At 33.7% G+C, this 26,695-nt stretch overlaps 1 protein-coding gene across 1 annotated transcript in view; it reads left to right on the top strand.

Moving 5' to 3' along the window:
* The window catches only part of DPYD (dihydropyrimidine dehydrogenase), a 1,041,936-nt gene that overhangs the window by 670,629 nt on the left and 344,612 nt on the right, over window positions 1-26,695 (top strand). Inside the window, exon 16 of the mRNA XM_007485012.3 lies at window positions 11,778-11,861. Within this exon, the coding sequence (XP_007485074.2) occupies window positions 11,778-11,861 (84 nt within the window). The remainder of the gene's footprint in view (window positions 1-11,777; window positions 11,862-26,695) is intronic.

Raw genomic sequence — 26,695 nt, 5'->3', positions numbered from 1 at the left:
TGTGGATGAGAAAATTATCATTTTTAAATAACAACTCAAAATGTTTATTAGAAAGAGTAGGGGGTCAAGAGACCTGATTTTTAAGCATATATTTTCCATGTGACCATAGTTTATTCAAGTCAACTCTCTAATAGAATCAAAGAAATTCGGACTTCGAAGGAACTATATAAAAATATGTAATTATAAAATAAGTAATTTTAATTAACAGGAAGGTTTATCCTTATATTGAGCCTAAATATGCCATTATGACTTTTCCACCCATTTCTCCCACTTGTGGGCCCAAAAGGAACATTATTCTAATATGTCTTCCATGAAACAACCTCTCAAACCCTTGAATATTTCTATCACATGCTACTTAAAGCTTTCTATTTTTCAAGCTAAACATTTACAAGTTCCTTCAAATGATCCTAATGTAATATGGACTTAAAGTCCTCCACCATTTTAGTTGCCCTTCTTTGGATCCTCTTCATCTTGACAATATCCTTCCTGAAATGTAGTCAGAATAGGGCATAGTATTTCAGATTTTGTCTTACCAGGAGAGTGTGAAGATATTGTTACTTGCCTCATTATAGTATAACATGGCTTCTTGTAGTCAAAGATGGTATTGGATTTTTTGGCTAATATATTACATTGTTGATTAATGTTGAGCAAACAGCCTCCTAAAAATCCCTGATCATTTTCAGGAAAAAAAAATAAATTCTATAAAGAAACCATGTGTGATTAGATAGGCCTTAAAGTCCCTTTCATCTTAAAAATTTATAAGTTATAATAATATTTACAGTAGAAGGGTTTCTAGAAAATCAAAACTATAGAAAACAATATATGAAATTAAAAAATGATCCTATTTTGTGTGTGCTTTGTAGTTTTCTAAAATGATCCTGTGATGCTAACTAAATTAATCGCATTAGAGGATATCCAAGTAAAGTTTAAGAATTGCTTAGTTCTTAATTGGTATTAGTTAATGAAAATACATGAAGAATAAGTTATTAAATAGAGTCTGTGATTAAAAAAGATTTAATGATCAATTTATTTCATTTAAAATTTCATGCTAATTTTAAGTTTTACCTAATGTGACTCCTACTTACTTTTTTAGACTAATTTCATTATTAGAACTACTAACCATTTCCTAAATTGGATACTTATTGCCCTATTTCTGTACATTTCTATAGACCATTTCTTATATCTGAAATGTACTTTTTCTCATATCTACATCTTGTCTTCCTTTAATACTCAAATCTTCCATGAAGCCCTGAAGAATTCCCTCATTTAGTATACTTTCTCTTCTCAAAATACCTTATATTATATTTATTTGTTTACTTTGAATCGCCATCAAGTAAAATGAAAGGTCTCTGAGAGTAGAAACAATTTCATTTTTAATCTGTGAACGCCCAGTGCCTAGAATGGAACCTTGTACCTAGCAACTGCTTAATCAAAGCTTATTACATCTAATTATATTAATAATTATGCTTCAATAGTAGAAAAATTAATAGTCAAAGTGTGCAAATATGCAATATGTTCTTTGTTGTAGCAAGTTCTTTATCTCTGAAAATATTTAATTATAGACTTTGACCTTTGTTCCAATTGTTCTAGGTAGGGATTCCTCCATATCTGGAAATGATATTAGACTAAATAGGCTCTAAAAATCCTTGCGGATGCTACAATTCTCTTATTCTAACGCCATAATATAGCTGGGTGGGAGAGAAATAGAAGAGAAAGAAAAGAGGCAAGGGGATAACTTAAAAGAGTTTCTTAACCCCAATGTCACTCAATTCCTTTGCTATTTGTGGAAGTAAAGGCAGGTGATTATAATAACACTTAAAATGAACTTTTGACCATATTTTTCCATGGTTGCATGATTCATGTTTTTTTTTCCCTCCCCTCCTCTCTTTCTCCTCCTGTAGTCAATGCACAATTCAACTGGGTTTTACAAGTATAGCTCACATTTTCTCACAGAGAAGAATATGAAATATTTTATCAAACACTGTAAAAATTTAGATAAAGAATCCAAAGCATTCCCCTTCATCTATTGTTTTAGTTCCCTGTCAAGAAAGGAAATTTGATAAGTCTGTCATAGGCTATTTTTCATGTAGTTATGTTAACTCTGTCATTATCATTTACCATCAACTATCTCATTTAGGTTATCTTCCAGAATTTTCTTAGAAATTGAAGTACAATAAATAAATTAATGACCAGAAAAGGAAATGTGTCATTTATATAAAGAGACCATTGAATAATTGTGTACCCCTTGGGTGACCATACTATGTCAATATGTCAAAAGAAATGGTACAGGATATTAAGCATATCCTGTGTAGAGAGTTTGTGAGGGAAAATGGACAAGAGGTTCCCTAGAAAGGAAAGGATTCTTAATTATTGAGTACATTTTTTTTAAACCATTATAGCTATTTTTAGTCCACAGAATAAGTAGATTATTTGACTTGGTGACTTATTATTTATTTCTCCTGAATAAGAACAGGGTACCAACTCATAGTTTATGCTTTTGATTTTTGTCAATGTTAATGAATAAGCTCTGTTATTTACAGTGTTATAGTAATATGAGCAATTTTGACAGACTGGAAATATTTATATGTAACTATGATAATAAAATGTACTTAATTAGTTAATTCCCAGATGACTTTTCTTTGCTATAGGTCAGTACTGCATATATATATATATATACAAATATACATAAATATATATTACACACATATATATTATGAATGAAAACCTGAAAGTGAGTTTAAATTACTTGAACCCTAAAATTTAGTATAGCAAATCTATGATTAGACTTCAAAATTGCTGACTCTTATGTGGTAGGCAGTAGACCATGATACTTCTATATTCTTAGGCAAACCTAAATTGTTTATGCAAGTTTTTATGATTTTTTTTCCTCTGTTCAATCCCTATACTCAATCTGCACCCAAAGAAATTTTCCAGATATGTTTTGATTTGTTCTTTGGTTTTCTCTTGACTGGTTACTATGCTCCTTATTTATGAACTCTCTACATCTTGTTTCATCTCTGCTACCATATGTTTGATCTGTTTTTCTATCTCTATAACTTCTCTCTGCTTTTTACTCCTGTTTTACTTTGAAACTTCCTTGGAAACTCTCACAGAACCTATAAATTCATTTCCAGGTACCACCCATGTAATTTCTTCTCCCTTTTTGTCTGTATATTTCAATCCTTTTAGTCCCATATTATTTTTCACACTATTCCAATCCTTCCTCCCATATCCAATCTTTTTCTCAATTAATTTAGGGTCCTGGCTTCATGATGAATATTTTCTTTTAGCAACTACATCCGAGTACTGTGGCTTAGCTCCAGATTGTATAGCCACTTGCATACTCTTAAGAACTGGGGTTTCTGAATTTTTTAGTGTGCAATGATCACAGCACCTGTTGCTATTGAACCTATAATAAGTTCTTCCTTGATTTCTAGTACTTTTGTTATTCTGCTTATACTTTTTCTTTAAGTTAGTCTTTCACTATGTGGCCTACTCTGTGACACAAGAAATATTTCCTTGTTTCTTTTTGACTTCTCTGTTGTTGATAAGATGGTCTTGAGTATGTCCTAATTGTGTATAAATTTTTAATTTCTTCAATTTCTTTTTGTTTTAAAGATTCCTCAGTATGGCATAATTTTTGCTTTAACTCATCTTTTTCCTGATCTTGCTACTTCTTATTATCAAATAAATATGTTGCAGTGTCCCTCAGCTCTGTGATTGATATAGTGTCATATTTTGGGGAAAAGTTTCTGAAGAAGTTCTTTAATTGCATATTACATCCCCTTAGAAATTGTCTTCTTAGGGGGCAGCTGGGTAGCTCAGTGGATTGAGAACCAGGCCTAGAGATGGGAGGTCCTAGGTTCAAATATGACCTCAGCCACTTCCTAGCTGTGTGACCCTGGGCAAGTCACTTGACCCCCATTGCCTAGCCCTTACCACTCTTCTGCCTTGGAGCCAATACACAGTATTGGCTCCAAGAAGGAAGGTAAGGGTTAAAAAAAAAAAGAAATTGTCTTCTTATATGTGCCACAGATTCTTGAGAATCCTGATTTATGCCCATGATAGATGCAATACTTTCTGCGAATCTATCAATTTATGTGGCTGGATGTTCATCTTTGTCTTGTATCATCTTATCAAATTTGTTCCATGTCTTGGGCTTGGAACAAAATGATTTGAAAGCCTGCTGAAGGTCTTCTCTGCACTTTCTTAGATAGGCAAAGCTTGCTGGGCTAGCAAAATCAAAATCCTCTCTCTCATCTGCTTTGGGCCAACTTGTTAAATTAGCATCCTTTCTTGTCTTTTCTACAAATTGCCAGTGTTCATGGGGGCTAAATACTTCAGATAATATCAGATCTGTATGGGGTGCTCAGGGAGGAGTAATATCTTTGGTATGGAGGGCTTGTTGTGCCCTCCTAGGGCAGACCTCCAGCCTCTGACCTCTACCTGACATGCAGCTCTCACTTGTGGCTCCCAGTAGCTGCTAGCATGAGGCAGAGGCCACCACCCCCCGGCCAACGGCTTCGACAGGCCGGCCAAACCTTGTGAGGGTAGCCATCAGGTCGCCGACCCCTGGTGAACCAGGGCTTTGCTCACCCAGCATGTGAAGACTGCTTCGGCGGACCAGTCGGAAGAAACCAACAAGAAGGTTCAATGGCTGAGATGGCGATGCAGCAAAGCACTGTGGAGTGCTTAGGGCATGTTGGAGCACAAAAGACAACACGGCCATCCAATGCAGCTGAGGAAGTCTCCAGGTGTAACAACTTTTCGTGCCACTGGACCCAGGCTTCCAACGCCGAGAGAGTGGGACTTTTCCAGTTAAATCTTCATGCACAAGTGTCTTTGTGCACAAAAACACACAAAGTCAATCGTCATCCTCAGTTACTGAGAGACTACGAGAATCATCAAAATCAGATTCAAAGATTTTAAAGGCCTGTTTAAGATCTTTTAGACACTTGTAGTGCTCGTATAGAAATTTTGGAAATCGACATTTCAAAGAGTCTAAGTCCTGTGTAGAAAATGACATGCATTTTTGAATGAAGAACTCTAGCCCCATCCATGATTTTAGCTATGTTCCTCAATGGTAGCATTTTCTGAGTCTCTGCAACTTTATCTGTATTATTTGTCTTTTTCCTCTGCCTCATTCTTAACTTTGTTGCTTTGTTGTTATCTTTTTCAGTATTCACTGTATTCTCAACCATTTCTGCCTTTTCTCCAGACTCTTCCTTATTCTGTCCTTTCTCCCTGTGTGCCAGGTATTCAGAGCACATTTGATGGACCATTTGCTCTAACTTAACATCAAACACTAAGATTTTAGCAGCTTTCTTAGGGGTAACTAGTCTTAAAACATTTCTGAGGTATGAGAGAGTCTGAATTGTTGCCATTATGATACATAGACTTGTGACCATTTGCCACATGATAGTATTGGAGAAAGGTACCATAGTTACCAATGAGGTAGAATTAGCTATGAAATTCATCATGCCCCATATAACTCCTGTCACCATATTATAAATAATATTATAGATGCAATATACAGCAATATTAGCTAACACAGATGTCCAGAACATGATCTGCAACATCATGTTCTCTTCCTTATTCCTATCCCTAATACATTTTTTTTTTTCTGTTCACTAGCCTGGGGTAGGTTCAGGCTTTGTTCTGGGTGCCAAATTGTAGTGAAGAGGGATACTGAGAAAGGGGGACTAGAAAGATGCTGACACAGGAAACAGTTAATGAAAGGGATTGAATTCAAGGTCACAACTTCCTTTTTTCTGCTGGACAGCCCTAACGGAGTCTGACCTAATAGATGCTGAATCAGCCCCTCCCTAATCTTCTTTGTCCTTTGAAATTTCTCCCTCCTATTACAAAGATCTGAGGACAGTTTATATAATTAAAGTTCTAATTTATTTCTTGGGGGGAGGGGGAAGGAAATAAGAAGAGAGGGAGGGAGGTATGGAGGAATTTCCCTAACTCTGTTACTATCACTTATTGAAGGCTTTAGTTCAAAAGTCTCTTCAAAGGAAATAAGGTTGACTTCCCCTGAAAAACAGTTATAGTTCAGCTGGGGTCTTCACCCGGCAACACTCTCTCTTCAGCTCAGCCAGGTAGAGGAGGGTAAAAGCCAAACACTTCTTCTGCCTTCCTCCTTCAGAGAGGCTGGCCAGAAAGAAGAGAAGTGAAGGAGTCAAGTCAAAATGAAGAAGTGACCAGATAGCAGTTCTGGCTAATTGCTCCTGCTTTTGAAACTTTCCATGGAACTCTCCCCTCCCCCACTGGGTCTGGAAAGTTCCTTCTATTCCTCCTGAGCTCATCTTATTTGCATCTCATTTTCTTCTGTCTTTGCCCATTTCTCTTGATCACACCTGTAAGAAAAATTGCATATATGGAAGGATAAATGATTCAGTGAAAGCCTGCTTGGAGATGGGAGGTCCTGGATTCAAATATGGTCTTAAATAACTTTGTATTTGTGTGACCCTGGGCAACTCACTTAATCCTAATTGCCTAGTCCTTACTGCCCTTTTGTCTTGGAATTCATACTTAATATCAATCCTTTTTTTTTTTTTTGTTAAACCTTCCGTTTTTGAGTCAATACTGTATATTGGCTCCAAGGCAGAAGAGTGGTAAGGGCTAGGCAATGGGGGTCAAGTGACTTGCCCAGAGTCACACAGCTAGGAAGTGTCTAAGGCCAAATTTGAACCCAGGACCTCCCGTCTCTAGGCCTGACTCTCAATCCCCTGAGCTATCTAGCTGCTCCCCCTTAATATCAATTCTAAGACAAAAGATAAGGGTTTAAAAAAGAAAATAAAAATAGTGTATATTATGATAATTTCAAGTAAAATGAAATATCTTTAAAATGAATTATGAAAGTAGAAATAATGAGGAAATGTTAGGAAACAGTATAACATTCAAATTAGCTTTTCTGAATGTGGATGAAGAAAACTCAATCATAAATGAAAATAGGCAAAAGATTCTCAATTAGTTAAAAATAATGGAGGCAGTGAACTTTTAAATTTGCTGGCATCCATCATTAAATAAGAAAAGGCAAGGCCATGGAGTTGGCCAGCCAGATGGGAAAGGGGACTTTGTGAAGTCAATTACTGACCTATAAGAAATGATGAACTACTTGCATAGGACTGTATAGATGAGATCTTGAAGCATGACAGTAAAATTATCATATTAAAGATATTGGCTAAAGGACTAAGCTGACCTCAAACAAAAATCATAGACTAAAAAATTTCAAGCAGCATCTCTGTGTTTGCACTTATGATTCATAGATCAGTGAAAATAGTTAAGAAAAAAAGAGAGTTCTAGTACATTTCCTGCCAGATGAACTTGCAAGCTGATCAGTGTTCTTATTTCGTGATCTGATGAATAGCAAAAATTACATTATATAACAAGTTTACATTTGGAACAGAAAATTGTTACTCTAAAGAAACTTGTTTGGTTTTCTAAACCCTGTATAATCTGTTCCTTCTTCCCATACCTCTTTAGCCTTTTTACATTTCATGCTTAGAAGAATAATGATAAGTATTTAACCACAAACTCTCTGAAAATGTACTGCATACTTTAAAATTTAATCTGAATGAAATAGGCATATACTAACATCTCATATCATATATCAAGATAAGCTAAAAATGAATACATTATTTAGATATAAAGGATAATATCATAAGAAAATTAGAGGATCAAGAAATAAATTATCCATCAAATCTATGAATAAATATGATAAAGAGGTTCATAGGAAGTAAAATTGTATATTTTATTTCATAAAATTAAAGCTTATTTTAAAAATTATTTTTCTTAAATCCTTTCCTTCTGTCTTAGAGTTTATACTATGTATTGATTCCAAGGCAGAAGACTGGCAAGGGCTAGACAGTAGGGGTTAAGTGGCTTACCCAGGGTTACACAGCTAGGAAGTGTCTTAGGTCAGATTTGAACAAAATCAATGCAAGCAAAATTAGACAACAGGAAACTGGAAAAAAAATTTTTCTGAGACAAATTTCTCTACTAAAATATATAGGGAACTGGATCAAATTTGTAAAATAGTCCCTATTTCTCAACTGACATTTGGTAAAGGATTAAATAGGTAATTTTCAGGGGAAAAATTCAATCTATTAAAAACCATATGTAAAAAAATCCCTGTATCATTAAGAATTAGAGAAATGAAAATTAAAATGACTCAGAAGTTACCAGTTCACCCTCATCAGATTAAGACAAAAAAGGAAAGCAACAAGTGCTGGTTGGAATTTGAAAAAAAGTAACTGTGAACTGGTGCCTAACCATTCTAGAAGTCATTTTGGAATAGCGCCTAAAAAGCTACGCATACCCTTTTACCAAGATATACTATTACTAGGCCTATTCCCTGAAGTGATCAAAGAATGAGGAAAAGGACCCATGTGAACAAAAATATCAATGGCAGCTCTTTTTGTTCTGTCAAAGAATTGGAAACTGATGTTCCAATCACCTGGGTGAACAAGTTGTGCTATAAGATTGTGATGAAATAATATTGTCCTGTCAGAATGATAAAAAAGATTAGTTTAAAAAATACCTGAAAAGACTTGTAATGAACTAAGTGAAAAGAGCAGAATGAAAATATTTCCCTTAATAACAATATTGTAAAGATAATCAATTTTGAAAGACTTAATAACTGATAAATACTAGTTTGAATCATAATTCCAAAAGACTCAAGATAAAACATGGTATCTATCTCCAGAGGAAGAGAGCTAATGGAGTCAAAATTAAACTGAAGCTTATTTTCTTCAATCCTCTTTTTTAAATTTTTTTTTATTTTAACATAAATAATGAGTAAGTGTGTTTTGCATCACTAAACAGATTTGTAATGACATTTGTTTTTCTTGCCTTCTTAATGAGTAGGGCAAGGGAAGGAAAGAGGGGGAGAATGTGAAATGGAAAATTAAACAAAATTAATTTTAAAAAATAATCTTCTTTATTAACATCTTCTCTATCACCTTCTTAACTCTAGACAATCAACAAATCAATAATTCAAGCTCTGATTTATAATGCTTATTGATTTCCAATTTATAAAATGCTCCTACTTAAAAATGTAACAATTGGCTCTTAAGACACATACAAGCTGGCTCCTGAACACTTTTGATATTCCTCATTCCCCAAAGCTTTGTAATCCAGTGACACTTGCTTCTTCTGTTCCTCAGAGAAGATACTCCATCTCCTGACTTTGTTCAATTTCATTTCTTTTTCAAGCCTGAAATTCTCTTTCTCCATATTTCTGCTTCCTTGCTTTCTTGGCTTCCTTTAAGTTTCACATATAAATTCTCACCTTCTACAAGAAGCCTTTCCCGTTGCTTCTTAATACTAGTACCTTCCCTCTCTCACTTGTTCGTAGTGGTTTGGATAGTGTATCCTTCATTAGAGTGTGAGCTACTAGACATGGCAGGGAATGTCATTTCCCTTTCTTTGCATTTCCTAGCCCTTGTCACAATAACGGGTACATAGTTCCTAGCATTGGGATCTAAATTCTGACTCTTATACTATGGTATTTTTTTGCTCTTAAACGTATAGAAGAAAGATTGACTATATTGTGTAAATTCAATCTATTGAAATTATTACACTTTTATCTCTCACTAAAACTTTGATAATAGTTTTATTTATGAAATATAAATGAGAAAGATTAGATATGAAGGAGAGTAAATGCATAAGAAGTCTAGAAAGATTAGAAGGATCCTGAGGGTGAAGTACCACATGCTCTATAAATGGAATTCATATTTGATACTAGAAGTAATAAAAACCCACTGGAGTATATTTAGTAGAAGAGTTAACATATTCAGACCCATGCTGTGAATCTTAAAATTTCTCAGACTTGTGAATCTTAAAAATTCTCAGACCCTACCTTAGAACCTTTGGTTAGGACCATTCCCCATTTTAAAACAATGAAGGGACTTTGGTCAGGAATGTGGGAACTCTAACATTACTCCAGCCATACTTATGCACACTTTAGGGGAAGATAAAATTGTAAACTCCTGATTGAACAATGAAAAGTCCCCAACCCATACTTAAAGTGAAGCAAGAACCCTTAAGCTGGGTCTATTTTTAGATCTAATACAAAGTAGTGCTAAGTACCTATGAAGATCAAATTAATCAGGCAACTTGCAAAGGACAAGATTAGTCTACTCAGGTGTGAATTACTCAAAAGATTAGTCAACTCAGGTGTGAATTATTCAAAAGTTTTAGTCTACTCAGGTGTGAATTAAGTATGGTCAGTCCTGTGAAAACATCTACTGTGATTTGTAGACATAGAAATTTAGGGGAGGTGACATAGGAGAAAATTTTCTTTAAAAGGAAGGGGTTTAGGCTTCTGAGTTAGTTCAACTTTGGCAGCTGAGTTGGAGCTCGGACTAGTTTGAGTAGCTGTATCTCTTTGAACACTAGAATCTTGCTTGGGACAAATCTTGTGTTAAGTGGATTAAAGACTGACTGGTCTGTCTTAAAGCTCAGGCCTAGGCCAATGGCCTAGGCCCCTTTCCCATTATTTCCTCTTTCTCTCTCCTTTTCCTTAATTCCTCATTTGTATTAATTAAAATCTCCATAAAACCCAGCTAACTTGGGTATATTTAATATTTGGGAATTTTCCCATGGCAACCACTTTATTTTTGATTTAACTCAAGACACTGTCTTGAAACCATATTTTTGTGGTCACAGTTTAAGGAAACTACTCTTTTGTCTGTAACAATGCTTGAGGAAAAGAACTTCAGCTGCATTGTGAGGATGGATTTGAGAAGTATCTGAGAGCCAGGCTTGCAATTTCACTGATGTAGGGAGCTAGCAGATGAAGAAAGATTGTCTTTGCCACTATAGATCAGGAATTAAGAGGTTAATTGACTTGCTCAGGGATACATAGCCAGGATGTGTCATATTCTGTGAACAGAACCCAGGTCTTCCTATTGCCAAGGCTAGCTCTCTGTCACCAGACTATTAATTTTTGCTAGAATCTGTGATTACATCGATATAAGGAGTTCCTGGTGAGGCAAGCCTCTATTAATTCAGAACTTTACCTTCTCTGCAACTTAGAGTAGTACCTCTGCTAAGTGAATTGCCAATGTAAGACAACCACAAGTACCAAAGGTAGGGCTCAAACCCAAATCTTTTTTATTCTGAAAGCTGACTCTCTCCTTTCTATCTACACTAGATCACATGTCTCTCTTCATTCTCTTCTCCTTTCTAGCAGTTAGTGCTTTACAAAAGTGGAATGGACTACTTTGGAGGATAGGTAGTTCCCCATGCACTTATCAGTGATGTTGTTATCCTCACAACAATCCTAAAAGGTGTATGCTATTATTATCCAATTTTATACAGAACAAAACTGAGACTGAGGGAATAAATGGTTTGCCAAGAGAGAGAAAGAGAGAGAGAGAGAGAGAGAGAGAGAGAGAGAGAGAGAGAGAGAGAGAGAGAGAGAGAGAGAGAGAGAGAGAGAGAGAGAGAGAAAGAAAATTAGTCCTACTACTAATTTTGACTAGTTTTTCACCTAATGTAATTCACCAGAGTAATAGGAAATGTGTTCTGGTCCACTGAATTAGAAAACTATATCTAGGAATAGATCACATGATGTGCTCTTAAAAACTTTAGTTTCAGAGTCTATGAATGTACTTCTGTATGTTATCCAGAAAGTTATTATCAATGGGTTAAAATTGGATGAGTGACCTTTGCTAAACTGTCCATTGTAAAGAGTCTCAGTACATGAATAAAGTTTTGTTTCTCCTTTTCTGATTTTTTTTCTATTATTGTTGCATATTTTAAAGGCTGCTGGAGCAGATGCCCTGGAGTTAAATTTATCATGTTCCCACGGCATGGGAGAGAGAGGAATGGGCTTGGCCTGCGGGCAGGTAAGGACTTCTTCCTTTTGCATGTCTGAGCAGCAATGCTGGCCAGTGCATTGATGGTTATTGTACCTCAGGCTCCTAGGCCTATGAAACAGATTACTGACTAGAGAGTTTCAGGTCTGCATTGTTTAAATATTTAGTGCTTAAAAAGTGGAAAATGAGAGAAGCTGAAATTACACAAAGTGTTTAGTTTTATTGAGGAAAAAATTACATTATGTGCTTGACAGGAAGTAATATCATAACAAATAGTTTTTAAAAGCGCTGAGGCAGAATTAGCTGCTTTCAAATGCAATGTTCTTTATTCATTCTTAATGCTGATCCAGTTTCCCTGGAGCAATATCCTGGCCAAAGTGCATTGTTCATAGTGATTTTGTAGTAAATGGGGCACAGCACAAATTGCATTTTACATTTTTTAGCATCTGATCATTATTCCCTAACTGTGTTTGGGGAGTCACAAAAAGAATTTGTTACTATTTTTATATTTGTATACAATGCATAGAAACTTCTACATTACAATACTTTTAATGGACTAACTTGAATATAAAGCAAAGAATATCTGAAGGCATAACCTAAATATAGAATTGTAAGATAAAATATTGAAAGGTTTCATTGCTAAAAAATGAAACATTTTGGCTTTCTTTTAGCTCTGAATCTTTTAGGAAAAAAATTCATAATGCTACCAGTGCCATAATGAGAACCATTTTTGAATAATGACAGATTGGCAATGTCTGCCAAATATAATTTTTATTCCAGATTTTTTCTTTTGATAGGAAGCAAACTGGACTCCTGATTTCATGGTTGTAAAGAGTTGCAAGTATGGAAACTCCCTTCATGGATGTAGAACTGAATTTTGTCTATTACTTAACATCTTAGAGAGTTTTCTGGCACCCAGACACAGTAACTTCCTATCTGTGGTCATGCAACTTATATTTTTCTGAGGCTAAGCCTGAAAACACATTTTCCCAAACAAAAATGGTCCATGGTGTTTAATTTGGTAGGCTGTGATTTTAACCTCAAATGAACATAGTTTGCATAGAAATATGAAGTTTCAAAACTATCTTACAAATACAAGATAACCTTCAGAATAGTCCAAAGATAGGAGTGTTGTTTTGTCTAAACTTTCTTAGGATTCACTCTGTCAAGTTTATTGGGATACAGTAAGGAGTTCCAGAAGGACAATCAAGCAAATCAAATCAACCAAAAGAACTTCCAAACAAAAGAAATCATGATATGAAAAAATGCATTATGAATGAATCAAGTGACTCGAAAGCTGGTTTCTTACCTAGCACATAATCTGATTTCACCAAGTGGAAAAAAATTAAGAGGGAAGAAGTAAAGAAGTGTTTGAAGAAACCACATTTTCCCAAATTAAGCCAAATTTTTACCTTCATCCATTCCCTATTTAGAAAACTTGGATCTCAGACTCATCTGTAGGATAAAGAAAGAAAAAAAAGAAAAGAAGAGAGAGATAAGGAAGGAAGGAAGGAAGGAAGGAAGGAAGGAAGGAAGGAAGGAAGGAAGGAAGGAAGGAAGGAAGGAAGGAAGGAAGGAAGGAAGGAAGGAAGGAAGGAAGGAAGGAAGGAAAGAAGGAAAGAAAGAAGGATCAAATTGATTTATCATCATGTCACATTTTACTTTAATAATTATCATCAAGAAGAATTGATAACTAATTGAAATAGTTAACATTCATCATGGTTAGAGTATTTAACACCAAAAATAAATCATCTTTGTGTGAATTATATCTTGGGACCAAGGATTTTTATCTCAGACACTTAAAATCCATTAAATCCCATTTCTTCATTTTACAAATTTAAAAAACTGAGAAGTTAAGTGACTTTCAGAAAGCTACACAGCTAGTGTGGCTTTCCACACAACTGAAGCAAGATTTTAACTTCGGTCTTTCTTGCTCATAGTTCAGAGTCCTTTCCCATTTACTAATGTCAATGTGGAATCTCAGTGGGACCTCCAAAATTTTCACTTAGAAAAACATAGAACTATTAAATAGTCAAAATCACTCACTAATCAAGGGAAAGGGGTTCAATGCAATAGTAGGCCTCAACACAGAGCTGTGCACCAAATCACTGTACAGAGTCTAAGGATTAAACTCTGGCTGGTCTGGACACTGACCCCTGGGAAAGCCAATCACACTAGATTAGACATTTCCACCCAATGTGGGGCTCGAACCCATGACCCTGAGATTTATAGTCTCCAACCCTATCAACTGAGCTAGTGGGGATGATGCTTCACAATGTACACAAAAGGGAAAGACCCAGCCCAGGGCTGGGCCACCTTGGTAAAGGACTTTAGACTAGGGGGAGAAAGCATTGGGACAAAAGAGATACTTAACATCTTAAAGTCTATTGTTAGTCTGAGATCAGTGAAGTAGGACTTTTCCTCAGGGAGAAACTCTCATGTGACAAGGTCAAACCTGGAGTTTCTATCTCCAAACTAAATAAACTGGGGATCACTAAATCTTTCTAAGCTACAAGTTTGGGGACTTGTAGATTCCACATTGACATAAATAAGCTATCTAAATTGAGTCATCTTAAAAATGATGCTGGAGAGATTCTTTCAAAGAAGACTCATCTCAAATTCATTTTTGAGCGTACCATAATTTTAACTTTATCTCTCCAAAATATGATATTGCTTAGATATTGTCATCTAAGTGATAGGCATATCATTAGTAAGGATTTCTCTGGTCTCATAAATTCTTATATAGTCTTTAGCTAAATCATAAATCCAACCATCATCAATCAGTGTTACCATTTTAACTTTTAGAAGAATTGGAGAGTTTAAGTTCCACAAGCCATAGAAACTTAAGAGTTCTCTCTGCAGAGAACAGACATTTGGGACTGTAATCAACAAGTCCTGAGTTCATATCCAGCCTCAGATAGTTACCATTTGACCCTGCACAAGTCACTTAACTTCTGCTTGCCTCAGCTTCTTCAATTGTAAAATAAATATGATAATAGCACCAGAGATGTTGTAAGGATCAAAGGAGATAATTGTTAAAGTACTTAGCATAGTATTCCGAATATAGTAGGCTCTATATAATGTTTATTCACTTCCTCTCCCTTTCTCTGCCCCAGTACATAAAAGAAAATGCATAGTATTACGAAGTAAAAATAGTTATATTAAAATTATTGTCAATGTGTATGTCTGTATATATGTATTTTACATGGATATATGATTTTAATATAAGTAGATATCTGTATACATATATGTAGTTATATTGAAATCATTGTTTCTATGAAGAGAAATAGTAAACATCTATAAATTATATATAAATACACAAATTGTTGATATCTATAGAGGTAATGATTTCAATATAACTATTATATGTTTTTTATATAATTGACAATGATTTCAATATATCATTGTATACATATTTATATTTTATACATTTGTTTAAATTTATATATTTATATTATATTTATATTATATTTATATATATTCATATGTGTCTATGTGTCTATGCATATATAATGATATAACACTGTATATATATGTGAATAGATCTACATATACTTATATAGAGAAAGATTGATATATACATATATATATATATTTATTCATATATAAGCATACACACACAAAAACAAGTCATGGTCTTTGTTAGAATCCTGTCTCTAGGTTTATAAGTAATAGAACAGGTCAGATCCATAATCCAAGGTAGTAGAGTTTCCTTATAAAAAATTCCCTTACCAGTGAAATCACAGGTCCAGTTCCATGCCATCTCTAATCAATTTCTTTAAAACCTGCATGCCTTCTGTGGAAGGCATTATGTTGAGTGCTGGGTCATTGTGTTAAAAATTAAGAATAATCTTTAAAATGAAGGTCAAATGCATATGGTAAAAATTGATACTGTTAGTGGGGACTTAACAGAGAAGGGAGAGAAGCAGCAAAATGATAGGGCCACCATAACTTTGGTAAAATGCCAAGTGATTGTCCAGCTGAATGAGGTCATATTTGTAAAAGAGTTTAGCACAATGACTGGCACAGTCGTAGGCACCTAAGAAATGATTTTCCATTCCTTGTTTCCCCCTTCTCATTGATATTTTTTTCCCCTTAGCTCTAAAACTAGGAAGCTTGGGGGAATGTAAATAGTGTAAGTGTATACTTCCAGAATAATCAAAAGAATTTGTTTTGTAGAGAGAGATTATGCATGAGGGAGAGGGGTTATGAAAACAAACTTTTGGATAACAGTGAGCAGCAGGATTGTAGTGCTGGGCTTTCCCTAGTACATATATATATATATATATATATATATATATATATATATATATATATATATATATATTTTTTTTTTTTTTTTTATCTGTGTCTGTGTTCTCTAGCGAGTGGTTAAATCCACTGGGGACAGTAGCCAAAGGGTGTGAAGTGTGGTGTTTGTGTTCTTCAGGCATCTAGTCAGTTTGTGATCATAAGCTTTCCTCACTCCACAGCCAGGTATTTTACACTAGGGAGTGGTCCGTGATAATCCATGCCTCAGGTACCTGAAGTAGTATATATATATTTTTACTGGATATGTATTCCCAGTTTTCCCTCAGGGAGCTGGGGACATGTCAGGTACCATCCTTTCCCTTTGCCTTATATTCCCTTTTGATAAGATTATTGGACTAGAGACAGGGGGAAATATCAGTTCATGAGAAAAACAAACAAACAAATAACTTGGGAGTTTCAGTGGACCAAAAGTTCAATATTACTCAATCATATGACATAGAAGACCCCCAAAGCTAACACAGTTTTAAATTGCATTAATAATAGAAACATACTGTCCTTAGGAGGTAAAAAATCATCTGAAATATTGTAGTTAGGAAAAACATTGATTGGAATGTGTCAATCAGTGAAAACTCCCAGAAGCATTTAACTAAGTGCTAGATAGCAGGCAAAGATAGATAGATAGATAGATAGATAGATAGATAGATAGATAGATAGATAGATAGATAGGTAGATAGATAGATAGATAGATATGGATATAGATATCCCTTCCTCTTTAGGAGTTTGTATTCTATCAATCAATAATCAAGTATTTCTCAAGAACTTACAATGTGCCAAACACTATGTATGCTCTGAAAAACAAAGACAAAGAGGAATAAACCCCTACTTTCCGGGAGCTTATGGAGAAGACAACAAGTATATATATAGGTATATGAAAAAAAAAACATAAGACACAAAATAATGTCTTATTGAAAGATTAAAAATCCTGAGATTTAAGCAATTCACTTTGGTAGTTTTATAAAGAAAGGACAGATTGGAGAGAAGGAAGTTATGAGATTCCAACAGTTCATAAAGGTTAGAACTAGAAGAGTGGTCATATGCATAGAAAGGGTACAGGTATGAAAAATGTAGAGGAAGATTGTACAAAACTTAACAGCTGATTTGACATATAAGTTGAGGGAGAGTAAGAAGCTGAGGATGATTTGCCATTGGTTTACCAATAGTTCACAACCATTCAGCTTGTGAACCAGAATGACTGAAAAGATCATACTCTTCACAGAAATAAGAAAGCTGGGAAAATGAGTAGGTTTGAGAGAAAAAGATGAAGAGATCTATTTTCAAGACAAGTCAACTAGCTTGCTATGTTCCAAGTGCTATGCTGGAACTATGCTGAATTTGAGATTCCTATGAGATATCCAGTTCAAAATGTCCAATAAACAGACTTTTGGTGATATGAATATAGAAATCAAGAGTTAGACAAGGTATAAACATATTAATATGCCAGTCATCGGCATATGATAACTGGTCAGGAGTGTAAAATACTGCAGAGACTTCAAGAAGGATGAAAACCAAGAAAATTCGGGCAATCAAGAGATCATTCATAAATAGTAGAAAATTTTCAAGTAAGTGATAATATTGGAATCCAGATACAAATATTGTAATAAAGATAATGAGAAAAGAACATTTTTATTTTTCTACTGGGAATTTTTATGTAAAAGGAAGGGGGAAATATAGAATGATGATTTAGAGGCATTTTAGGGATAAGTGGTTGGTTTTCCCAAAAATCTTGGCATGTTTTTTAAATAGTAGAAAAGAAAAAGTAGAAGAGGAGAGATTAAATATTGGAGAGAGTGTAGAAAGAATAACTGTTGGGGCATTCTGGCAGAGATCGAAAGAAATTGGATCAGAGATGTATTTATAGAAGTTGGCTTTGGTAAAAGGGCTACCTCCTTATAAGAGACTGAAGTAAAGGATGAGAAAATTGGGGGATATTATCAAGATGTTTTGAAATACAAAGGAGGGGAAAAGAGAGTACTCAAGTGGCATGGTTTCTTTATTTTCTTAGTAGAAAATAATAAGAAGGCTTTTTTCCAAGGGCGTGAAGGTAGGGCATAATGTGCATGGCTCAAAAAAAAGTTTTGAATAGCTGCTATGAAGTAAGGAGAATCAATTAGAGAGAAGTAAAAGGTTTGCCTTTCAGCAGTAAAGACCCAGTTGAAATTAGGTCACATAAATGTGTATTAGAGCTAGTCAGATTAGCAGCAATACTTCACCAAGCACTGTTTAGCAATATATTAATAAAAACAGAGAAAACAGATGGTAGTAACCCAAGACAACTTAGGAGGTCAGAAAGAGGTATGTATGAGATGAAGTAGAATCTGCCCTAAAGTCCACTTGGAAACCATGTCAGTCGTGGAACAAAGTGGTAGTGACAACATCTTTTATAACTACTCAAACTAAAAACAATAAGGGCAGTTGGCTATGTGATAGTCCAATGTGATAGCATAGAATGCAGGTCCTATTTGGTATCTCCACTGCCTATTCCCTCTTCTGGGTCATAAAGGGCCTAGAGGATCAATTTTATCCAAGAAAGAGGAGAAGCCTTGAGGAGTGGTACCATTTTGGTCACCAGTGATCAGAGAACCTTAGGAACATTATCACTTCTGTTCCCAAAGAAACAGAAACAAAAGGAATACTATTGATTGAAATCCCAAGGAATAGTCTTAAGTAAGGACCAGAGTACAAATAACAGTGACCACACCTCTCCCTATATCATACCAATTTGGAAGCAGCTAAAGCTTCCACATCTCCATAACTAGATCTGAAAACAACAGTGAGTAAAATCCTGAAACTTGATTCAATGCTTCTCCCCAATCCAACATTGGGAACAGAGTCCAACATTAGCATGAACATAAGTTTCCAAATTAAGAAATAGCATAAAAAATGAGAAAACAATAACAAAAAAAGAACCTGACCATAAAAAACCTTCTATGGTGAAAGAGAAGATCAAGAAACAAACAGAAAAAAAAAAGACTAAGTTCAGAATATATCCAAGCACAGTCTCAAAGAAAAAAAACAACAAATTGGACACAAGCCCAAAAATATTTCCTTGAAGACCCAGAAAATGATTTTCATAATAAAGTAAAGGTGATAGAGGAAAAATTGGGCAAGGAAATCAAAGAAAAGGTGAAAATGTATTAAAAGAATTAACAGCTTAGGAAACAACCCCCCACCCCCCAATGAAGAAAATAACACCTGAAGAAAAAAAATTCTCCAAATGAAGAAAGAGGTACAAAACTTCATAGATGAAAATAAGCTCTTAGAAAACAAAATGGTCAAACAGAAAAAAAAGATCCCTGAAGAAGATAATTATTTAAAAGAAATAATTGGCTAGTGGAAACTCATGACTCCATGAGACATGGAGAATCAGTCAAAACAAAGAAACAAGAAACAGTCAAACAAAGTGAAAGATTGAGAAAAGAAGAAAAATGTGAAATCTCTACAAGAAAAATGATTGATCTTGAAAAGAGATAAAAAATAATTTCAGAATTATGATCAAAGAAAGTGCCTAGACATTATATTTCATGTAATTATAAAATGGAAATTACCCTAAAATACTAGAAACAAAGCGTTAAATAGACATTGAAAGAATCCACTAATCCTTCTCCAGTACAGGTATGAATGGAGGGAGGAAGACAAATCAAAACTTAATTTAATTTTAAAAAGAATCCATTGAGTACCATCTAAAAGAGCTCTCATAATGAAGCCTCCTAGGAATATTATAGACAAATTCTAGAGTTCCCAGGGCTAAGGAGAAAATATTTCAAGTACCTAGAAAGAAGACATTCTAATATCATGGAGCCACAATTAGGATCACATAAGATTTAGCAACTAAGATGTTAAATGATCTCAGATTATGGCAGCTAGTTGTTTCAGTGTGAATTGAGAGCCAGGTCCAGAAATAAGAGGTCCTGGGATCAAAACCCCCATTGCCCAGCCTTCCCACTCTTCTGTCTAAGAACCAATATACAACCAATACACAGTATTGATTCTAAGATGGAAGGAATGGGTTAAAAATAAAAGAATTTGGATTATATCCAAGAATAGTTTACCTAAGAAACTGAATATAATCTATGAAGGAAAAAAAAGAAACTTAAATGAAAGAGGAATTTCAAGCATTCCTGGTAAAAGGACTAAAACTGAATCAAAAATATGACCCTGAAATACAAGCCTCAAGAAAAGCATATGAGGTAAACATGAGTGAGAAATCGTAAGGGACTCAGAAAGGTTAACCTCTTCATCTTTCTATATGAGATTTATATATATATATATATGTATATATATATATATATATACATATATATATATATAACTTCTAAGAACTTTATTTTTAGTGCAATTAAAAAATCCTACATAGAAAGAGAGTAGTGAAATGAGTTGATTATATTGGTATAATATTCAAAAGATGGATAGAAGAAAAAGAGGGATGCCTTGGGAGAAGGGGAAAGGAAGAAGAAAAATGGAGGAAATTATCTTACATAAAAGAGGCAATCAAGGAAGAGATTTTACAATGGAGAGGGAAATGGTAGGAGGAGATAGGCAATGCTTGAACCTCATTCACAACTGAATTGAATGAAACAAAGGATATATATATATATATATATATACATATATATATATATATATATATATTCATAATCAATTAGTAAAAGAAATTTATCTTACCCAATAGGGGAGCAAAAATGAAAGGGGATAAGGGAAAGAGGAAGATGAGAAAAGAGAGGGCATATATAAGAAGCAAAACAAATTTTAAAGGATTGTCAGGGGAAAAAATAGAGAAGAATAAACAAAAAGAAAACAGGATGGAGGGAAATGTGCCTTTAGTAATAGTAACTGTGAATGTGAATGGAATAAACTGATCCATAAAACAGAAGCAGAAAACTTACTAGATTATAAACTAGAATGCAACAAAATGTTGTTTATAAGAAACTCATTAAAAAAAGACACATACAGAGCAAAAAGTAAGACCAGAGCTGAATCTATTATGCTTCAGCTGACATAAAAAGGAGCAATCATGATATCAGATAAAGCAAAAGCAAAAACAGACCTAATTAAAAGGGATAAGTAGGAACAATACATATGGCTAAAAGGAACCATCAATAATGAACTAATATCAATAAACATATATCCACCAAAAGATATAACATGTAAATTCTTAAAAGAAAAGTTAAATGAATTACAGAAGGATATAGATAGTAACACTATACTAGTGGAGGATCTCATCTTTCCCCTCCCCGAGATAGATAAACCTAGCCATAAAATAAACAAGAAAGAAGTCAAGGAGATGAAGAGAATCATAGTAAAGTTAGATATATTAGAACTCTGGAGAAACTAAATGATAATAGGAATATACCTTTTCTTTCATGGAATACATGGAATACATGGCATAAGCATGTGAGGACTTCCCTCAGCAGAATAGGCAGATAAGAACAATTTGTTCCAATGACTATAAAGGGAACTCAAATAGGTATTGTGGAATTCTTAGTGTTTGGTGAGACATCAAAGGACCCAGTGTGATCCACTTCATGCTGGACCATTGCCAGTTATTTTGACTTTTATCTTCCTCTTGAACTGCAATGATTCTGGAAGAAAAAAGTGAAGTTGTTAACTTTGTACAATTCTGCAGTTCATGTGCAAATAAAGACATCACCCATAATGTCATTGGTTCTCTTCAAAAATGAAAAACAAACAGCAACATGGCCCTGTCACAAAGATTGGCCATGTGTTACAGTATAAAAACCTCCTCCATAAATGAAGAAAAACAAAAATATTAAATGCATCATTTTCAGATCACAATTCATTAAAAATTACATTTAATAAAGGACATGTAATTACAGATTAAAAATTAATTGGAAACTAAATAACCTAATCCTAAAGAATGAGACAACTATATAACACAGTGGTCAGTGCCAGGGCTCAAGTCAGGAAGACTCATTTTCCTGAGATCAAATCTGTCCTCAGACACTTATCAGCTATGTGAGTCTGAGCAGTCATTTAACTCTGTTTGCCTCAATTCTTCAACTGTAAAATGAGCCAGAGAAGAAAAGGATGAACCTCTCTAGTATCTTTGTTAAGAAAATCTCAAATGGTGTCACTTAATATTGGACATGACTGAATTGATTATACAACAAAAATGAATGAGTGGTTCAGAGGACAAATCACATAAACAATCTATTATTACATTAAATAGAATAACAATGAGACAAGATTTCAAAATTTGTGGGATGCAGTCAGAGAATTACTCAGGGGAAATTTGGTACCTCTAAATTCATGTATCAACTAAAAGAGAAAAAGAGCAGAAAAAACAATTGGGTATGCAACCAAAAAAAAAAGAAAGAAAAGCTAGAAGAACAAATTAAAAATACCCAATTAAACACTAAATTAGAAATCCTGAAAAATCAAAATGGAAATTAATTAAATTGAAAGTAAAAATTGCTATTAAATTAATAAATAAAACTTACAACTAGTTTTATAAAAATAAAATAAATATTCATTATTTAATGTTTAGAAAAGAAGGAATAAAACCAAATTACCTGTATTTAAAAAGGAAAAATCAAATACACCACAAATGAAAATGAAATTAAAGCTATTATTGGGAGTTATTTTGTCCAGTTACTTTCCAGTAAAATTGACAATCTAAGTGAAATGAAGGAATAGTAACAAAAATATAAACTGTCCCAATTAACAGAAAAGAAAAGGACACTTAAATAGCTCTGTCTTAGAAAAGGAAATTAAATAAGCCATCAATGAACTCCCTAAGAAAAAATACCCATGAACAGATGGATTCTACCAAATATTTAGGAAATAATTATTCCCAATACTATATAAACTATCTAAAAAATAAGTAAAGAAGTTTTCTTACCAATTTTTTTTATGACAGAAATATGGTTTTGATACCTAAAGCAGGCCAGGTTAAAACAAAGAAATAAAATTATATAGACCAATTTCTTTACTGAATATTGATACAAAAAATTATAAATAAAATACTAGCAAGGAGATTGCAGTAATATATCACAAAGGCCATATACTATGTCTATTTACAATTTATACCAAGAATGAAGGACTGGTTTAATATCAAGAAAACTGTCAGTATAATAGGTAATATCAATACAAAAACAATAAAATCATATGATTATATCAATAGATACAGAGAAAGCCTTTGACAAAATATGACACTTATTCCTATTAAAAGCAGTAAAAAGGATAAGAATAAATGGAAACATTCTTAAAATGAAGAGTAGTATCCTTTCTAAAACCAAAATCTAGCATTATCTATAATGGGGATAAGCTAGAAGCCTTCTTACTAAGATCAAGGAAGAAGCAATAATGTACATTTTCACCACTGTTATTCCATATTATGCCAGAAATCCCCATTCCAGCAGTAAGAGAATAAAAATTAATCAAAGGAATAAAAATAGGCAATGAAGAAACAAAACTCTCATTCTTTTCAGATGATATGATGGTATAGATTGTTAGAGAACCCTAAAGAAAAACTAGTTGAAAAATTATCAGCAATAAAGTTGTAGAATACAAAAATAGTCCCACATAAATCATCAACATTTCTCTGTATTATCAACAAAACCAAGCAAGAAGCGATAGAAAGAAAAATTCCATTTAAAATAAATTCAGACAGTTTAAAATACTTGGGAGTCTACCTGCCAAGACAAATTCAGGACTATATAAACACAATTATACCACACTTTTCACACAAATAAACACAGATCTAAACAATTAGAGGAATATTAACTGCTTATAAGTACACAGAATCAACATAATAAACATGATAATTCTACCTAATTTATTTATTCAGTTCATACCAATCAAACTACCAAAGAATTATTTTATAGAGTTAGAAAAAATAATAGCAAAAAATTCATCTTTAAGAAGAAAAGGTCAAGAATATGAAGGGAATCTCTACAAACATAGTAGGAGTAATCCAGAATTATGTTAAAAAATTTTAATAATTATACTTTATTCTGCTTTTAAATACTAGTCTGGTTGAAAGATTTATTCAATTTGATCTATAAATCATTCCAATCTTGGAGAGACAGAGAGGTTTACAAACTATCATAACTCCCATATCCTTTGAAAGCAAGACTGCCCAAGGAAGATATCAGGTTAACATTCATAGGGTTTTTGACAAAGAAACAATCTTAGTTAATAGTCCCAAACCACTGAGGAACCAAATTAGCGTTCCTTTCCTTCTTGGAATACTCTCCTCAACCTTGAATTAACAATAATCTTTTCTAATTAGAGAAATATTATCCTAGTTCTAATCACTTCTTATAGTTAGAAATCAATGAACAAAATGAGTTAAACCAGGCTATTCACCCAATGAAAAGGTTTTGTTGTTATTGTTGTTAAGCCCTATCACCTACCTGCCTTTCCAAAGGGCTTTTCTCAGACACATTAAAAAGGCTTTAAAAGAAAATATCTTTAATATTCTTACATTTATTAAAACATTATTTTAAGATGCTTCCACAGGAACAATAGATTCAAATGTAGAGGACAATTTAATATTGAACTGGGGCAAGATTGAGAAGGGAGGAATATGAAATCAGAGATATGGTAATGGCTTGAGAAAACATTGAGGGATGAAGGGATTAAAGGCCATAGTCAAAATAAAGAATAGTGTTAAGAAGACTGAGGCACAGGAAGACCTGGAGTGATAAAAGATTATTATTGAATAAAAGAATTTCAAAACTGAAATATGTCCAGAACAGGGTGATAAGACTAGTGAAAGGGCTCAAAACCAGTCACATGTTAATCTGTTGAAGAATCTGCCATATCTAGCTTTAAGAGGAGATTAAAGAGCAGAGAAGGGCAATGATTACAATCTAAAAGAATTTGAAGAGTTATAACGTGGAAGAAGGATTAGACTTGTTCAGTTTTATCCTCTAGGGCTAAACTAGGAACAATTTTACCTCGATGAAAGGGAAAATTTTTGTCACAACTTAGCCTATCCAAAAGCAGAATGCACCACTTTGAAAAGTAGTTAATTCCCTTTTGGTTGTCTTTTTCAGTCTTTAAATACCTGACAATGATGCAATATTCTTTCTCTGGAAGCAGTTAATATAGATGATGTCAGTCAGTCAACTAAAATTTATTAAGGATCTACTCTCTCTTCCAGGCATTGTGGAAGAAATTTCTAGCTAGGAATTTCAGTGATTCCTTTTTTCCTATGATTCTTTTGAAGAAGAGCCTTTAATCCATTTATAATTCTATAACAAGCTTATTAACTGTTGGGTTCCCTGTTCCATGACTTTAAGTTGGCACACATTATTTGGGGAAAATCAAGTTTATCTAGCCTTGGCTCTTATTGGAAATCCCTAAAAATTGACCACTGAAGTGAAATGGCCATGATGGTCTTTTTTTAAGAAGTACAAAAAAGATATAGGACCATGGAACAGATATTACTGTGGTTAGTTAGTATAACAATTGGTCATACACTTGTTCAGAGAATTTGGAAGCTGATTCTAAAGAAATTTAATATGGGGGATGGAAATATTAAAAAAAAAAGATAGGGAAAGGCATGTAAAATTTCTCACCATAATAAGCAAGCTGAGCAGATGTCATAGGGAACATGCATGACTATGGTGAGTAATGATAGAGATCAAAGAAGACCTTAAGACCAGTAGACCAGAATGAATCACAAGTCAAGCTTATATAAAAGTATCCTCCCTTCTTATATAATATGAGGATCCTTTTTAATGCCTAAAGAGTTCATTGACCTTGACATGGTAGTTATACTGCCAATATTAGCTCATTAAAATGGCAAATAATGACAAGCTATTATAAATTATTAATACTTTAAAATATTTTATTTACAATAGTATCTACATATTCATTTGAAAAAATAGTAACACATCCAAGTTGAAACATACTTTTTAATGAAGTTTATTTCCCCCAATTACATGAAAAATAGTTTTTTTTAATTTTTCAAAAAATATTGAGTCTCAAATTCTCTCCCTTCTTCCTTCTCTCCTCGCCCCTTGTCCCCTTTAAGATGGTAAGAAATATCATAGAGATTTCATATGTATAATCATGAAAAACATTTTTCTATATTAATCATTTTGTAGAAAGAAATTCAAGTAGAAAAAATATTAAGAAAGTGAAAAAAAGTTTGCTTCAGTCTGGATTCAGGCTCAGTTCTTTTCCCCTGCAAGTAGATAGCATTTTTTATCATGAATTCTTTGGGATAGTTTTGGATCATGGTATTGCTGAAAATAACTGTTATTCACAGTTGTTCATTGTACAGTATTGCCACTGTCCAATGTTCTCCTGGTTCTTTGTTTCAGTTTGTGTAGGTCTTTCCTGTTTTTCTTTTGAGCTTGTTCCTGCTTGTCATTTCTTTCAGCACAATAGTATTCCATTACTATAACTTACTCAGCCAATTCCCCAATTAATGCATTAATCTTTGCCCTTCCTAAAAAAGAGCTGCCTTAAAAAAATTATATATATATATATATATATATATATATATATATATATATATATATATATATAGAGAGAGAGAGAGAGAGAGAGAGAGAGAGAGAGAGAGAGAGAGAGAGAGA

This window comes from Monodelphis domestica, chromosome 2 (assembly GCF_027887165.1).
Source record: "Monodelphis domestica isolate mMonDom1 chromosome 2, mMonDom1.pri, whole genome shotgun sequence".
Taxonomy (NCBI): domain Eukaryota; kingdom Metazoa; phylum Chordata; class Mammalia; order Didelphimorphia; family Didelphidae; genus Monodelphis; species Monodelphis domestica.
The sequence above is the reverse complement of the archived record's forward strand: the minus strand, read 5'-3'. Positions and strand labels throughout refer to the sequence as shown.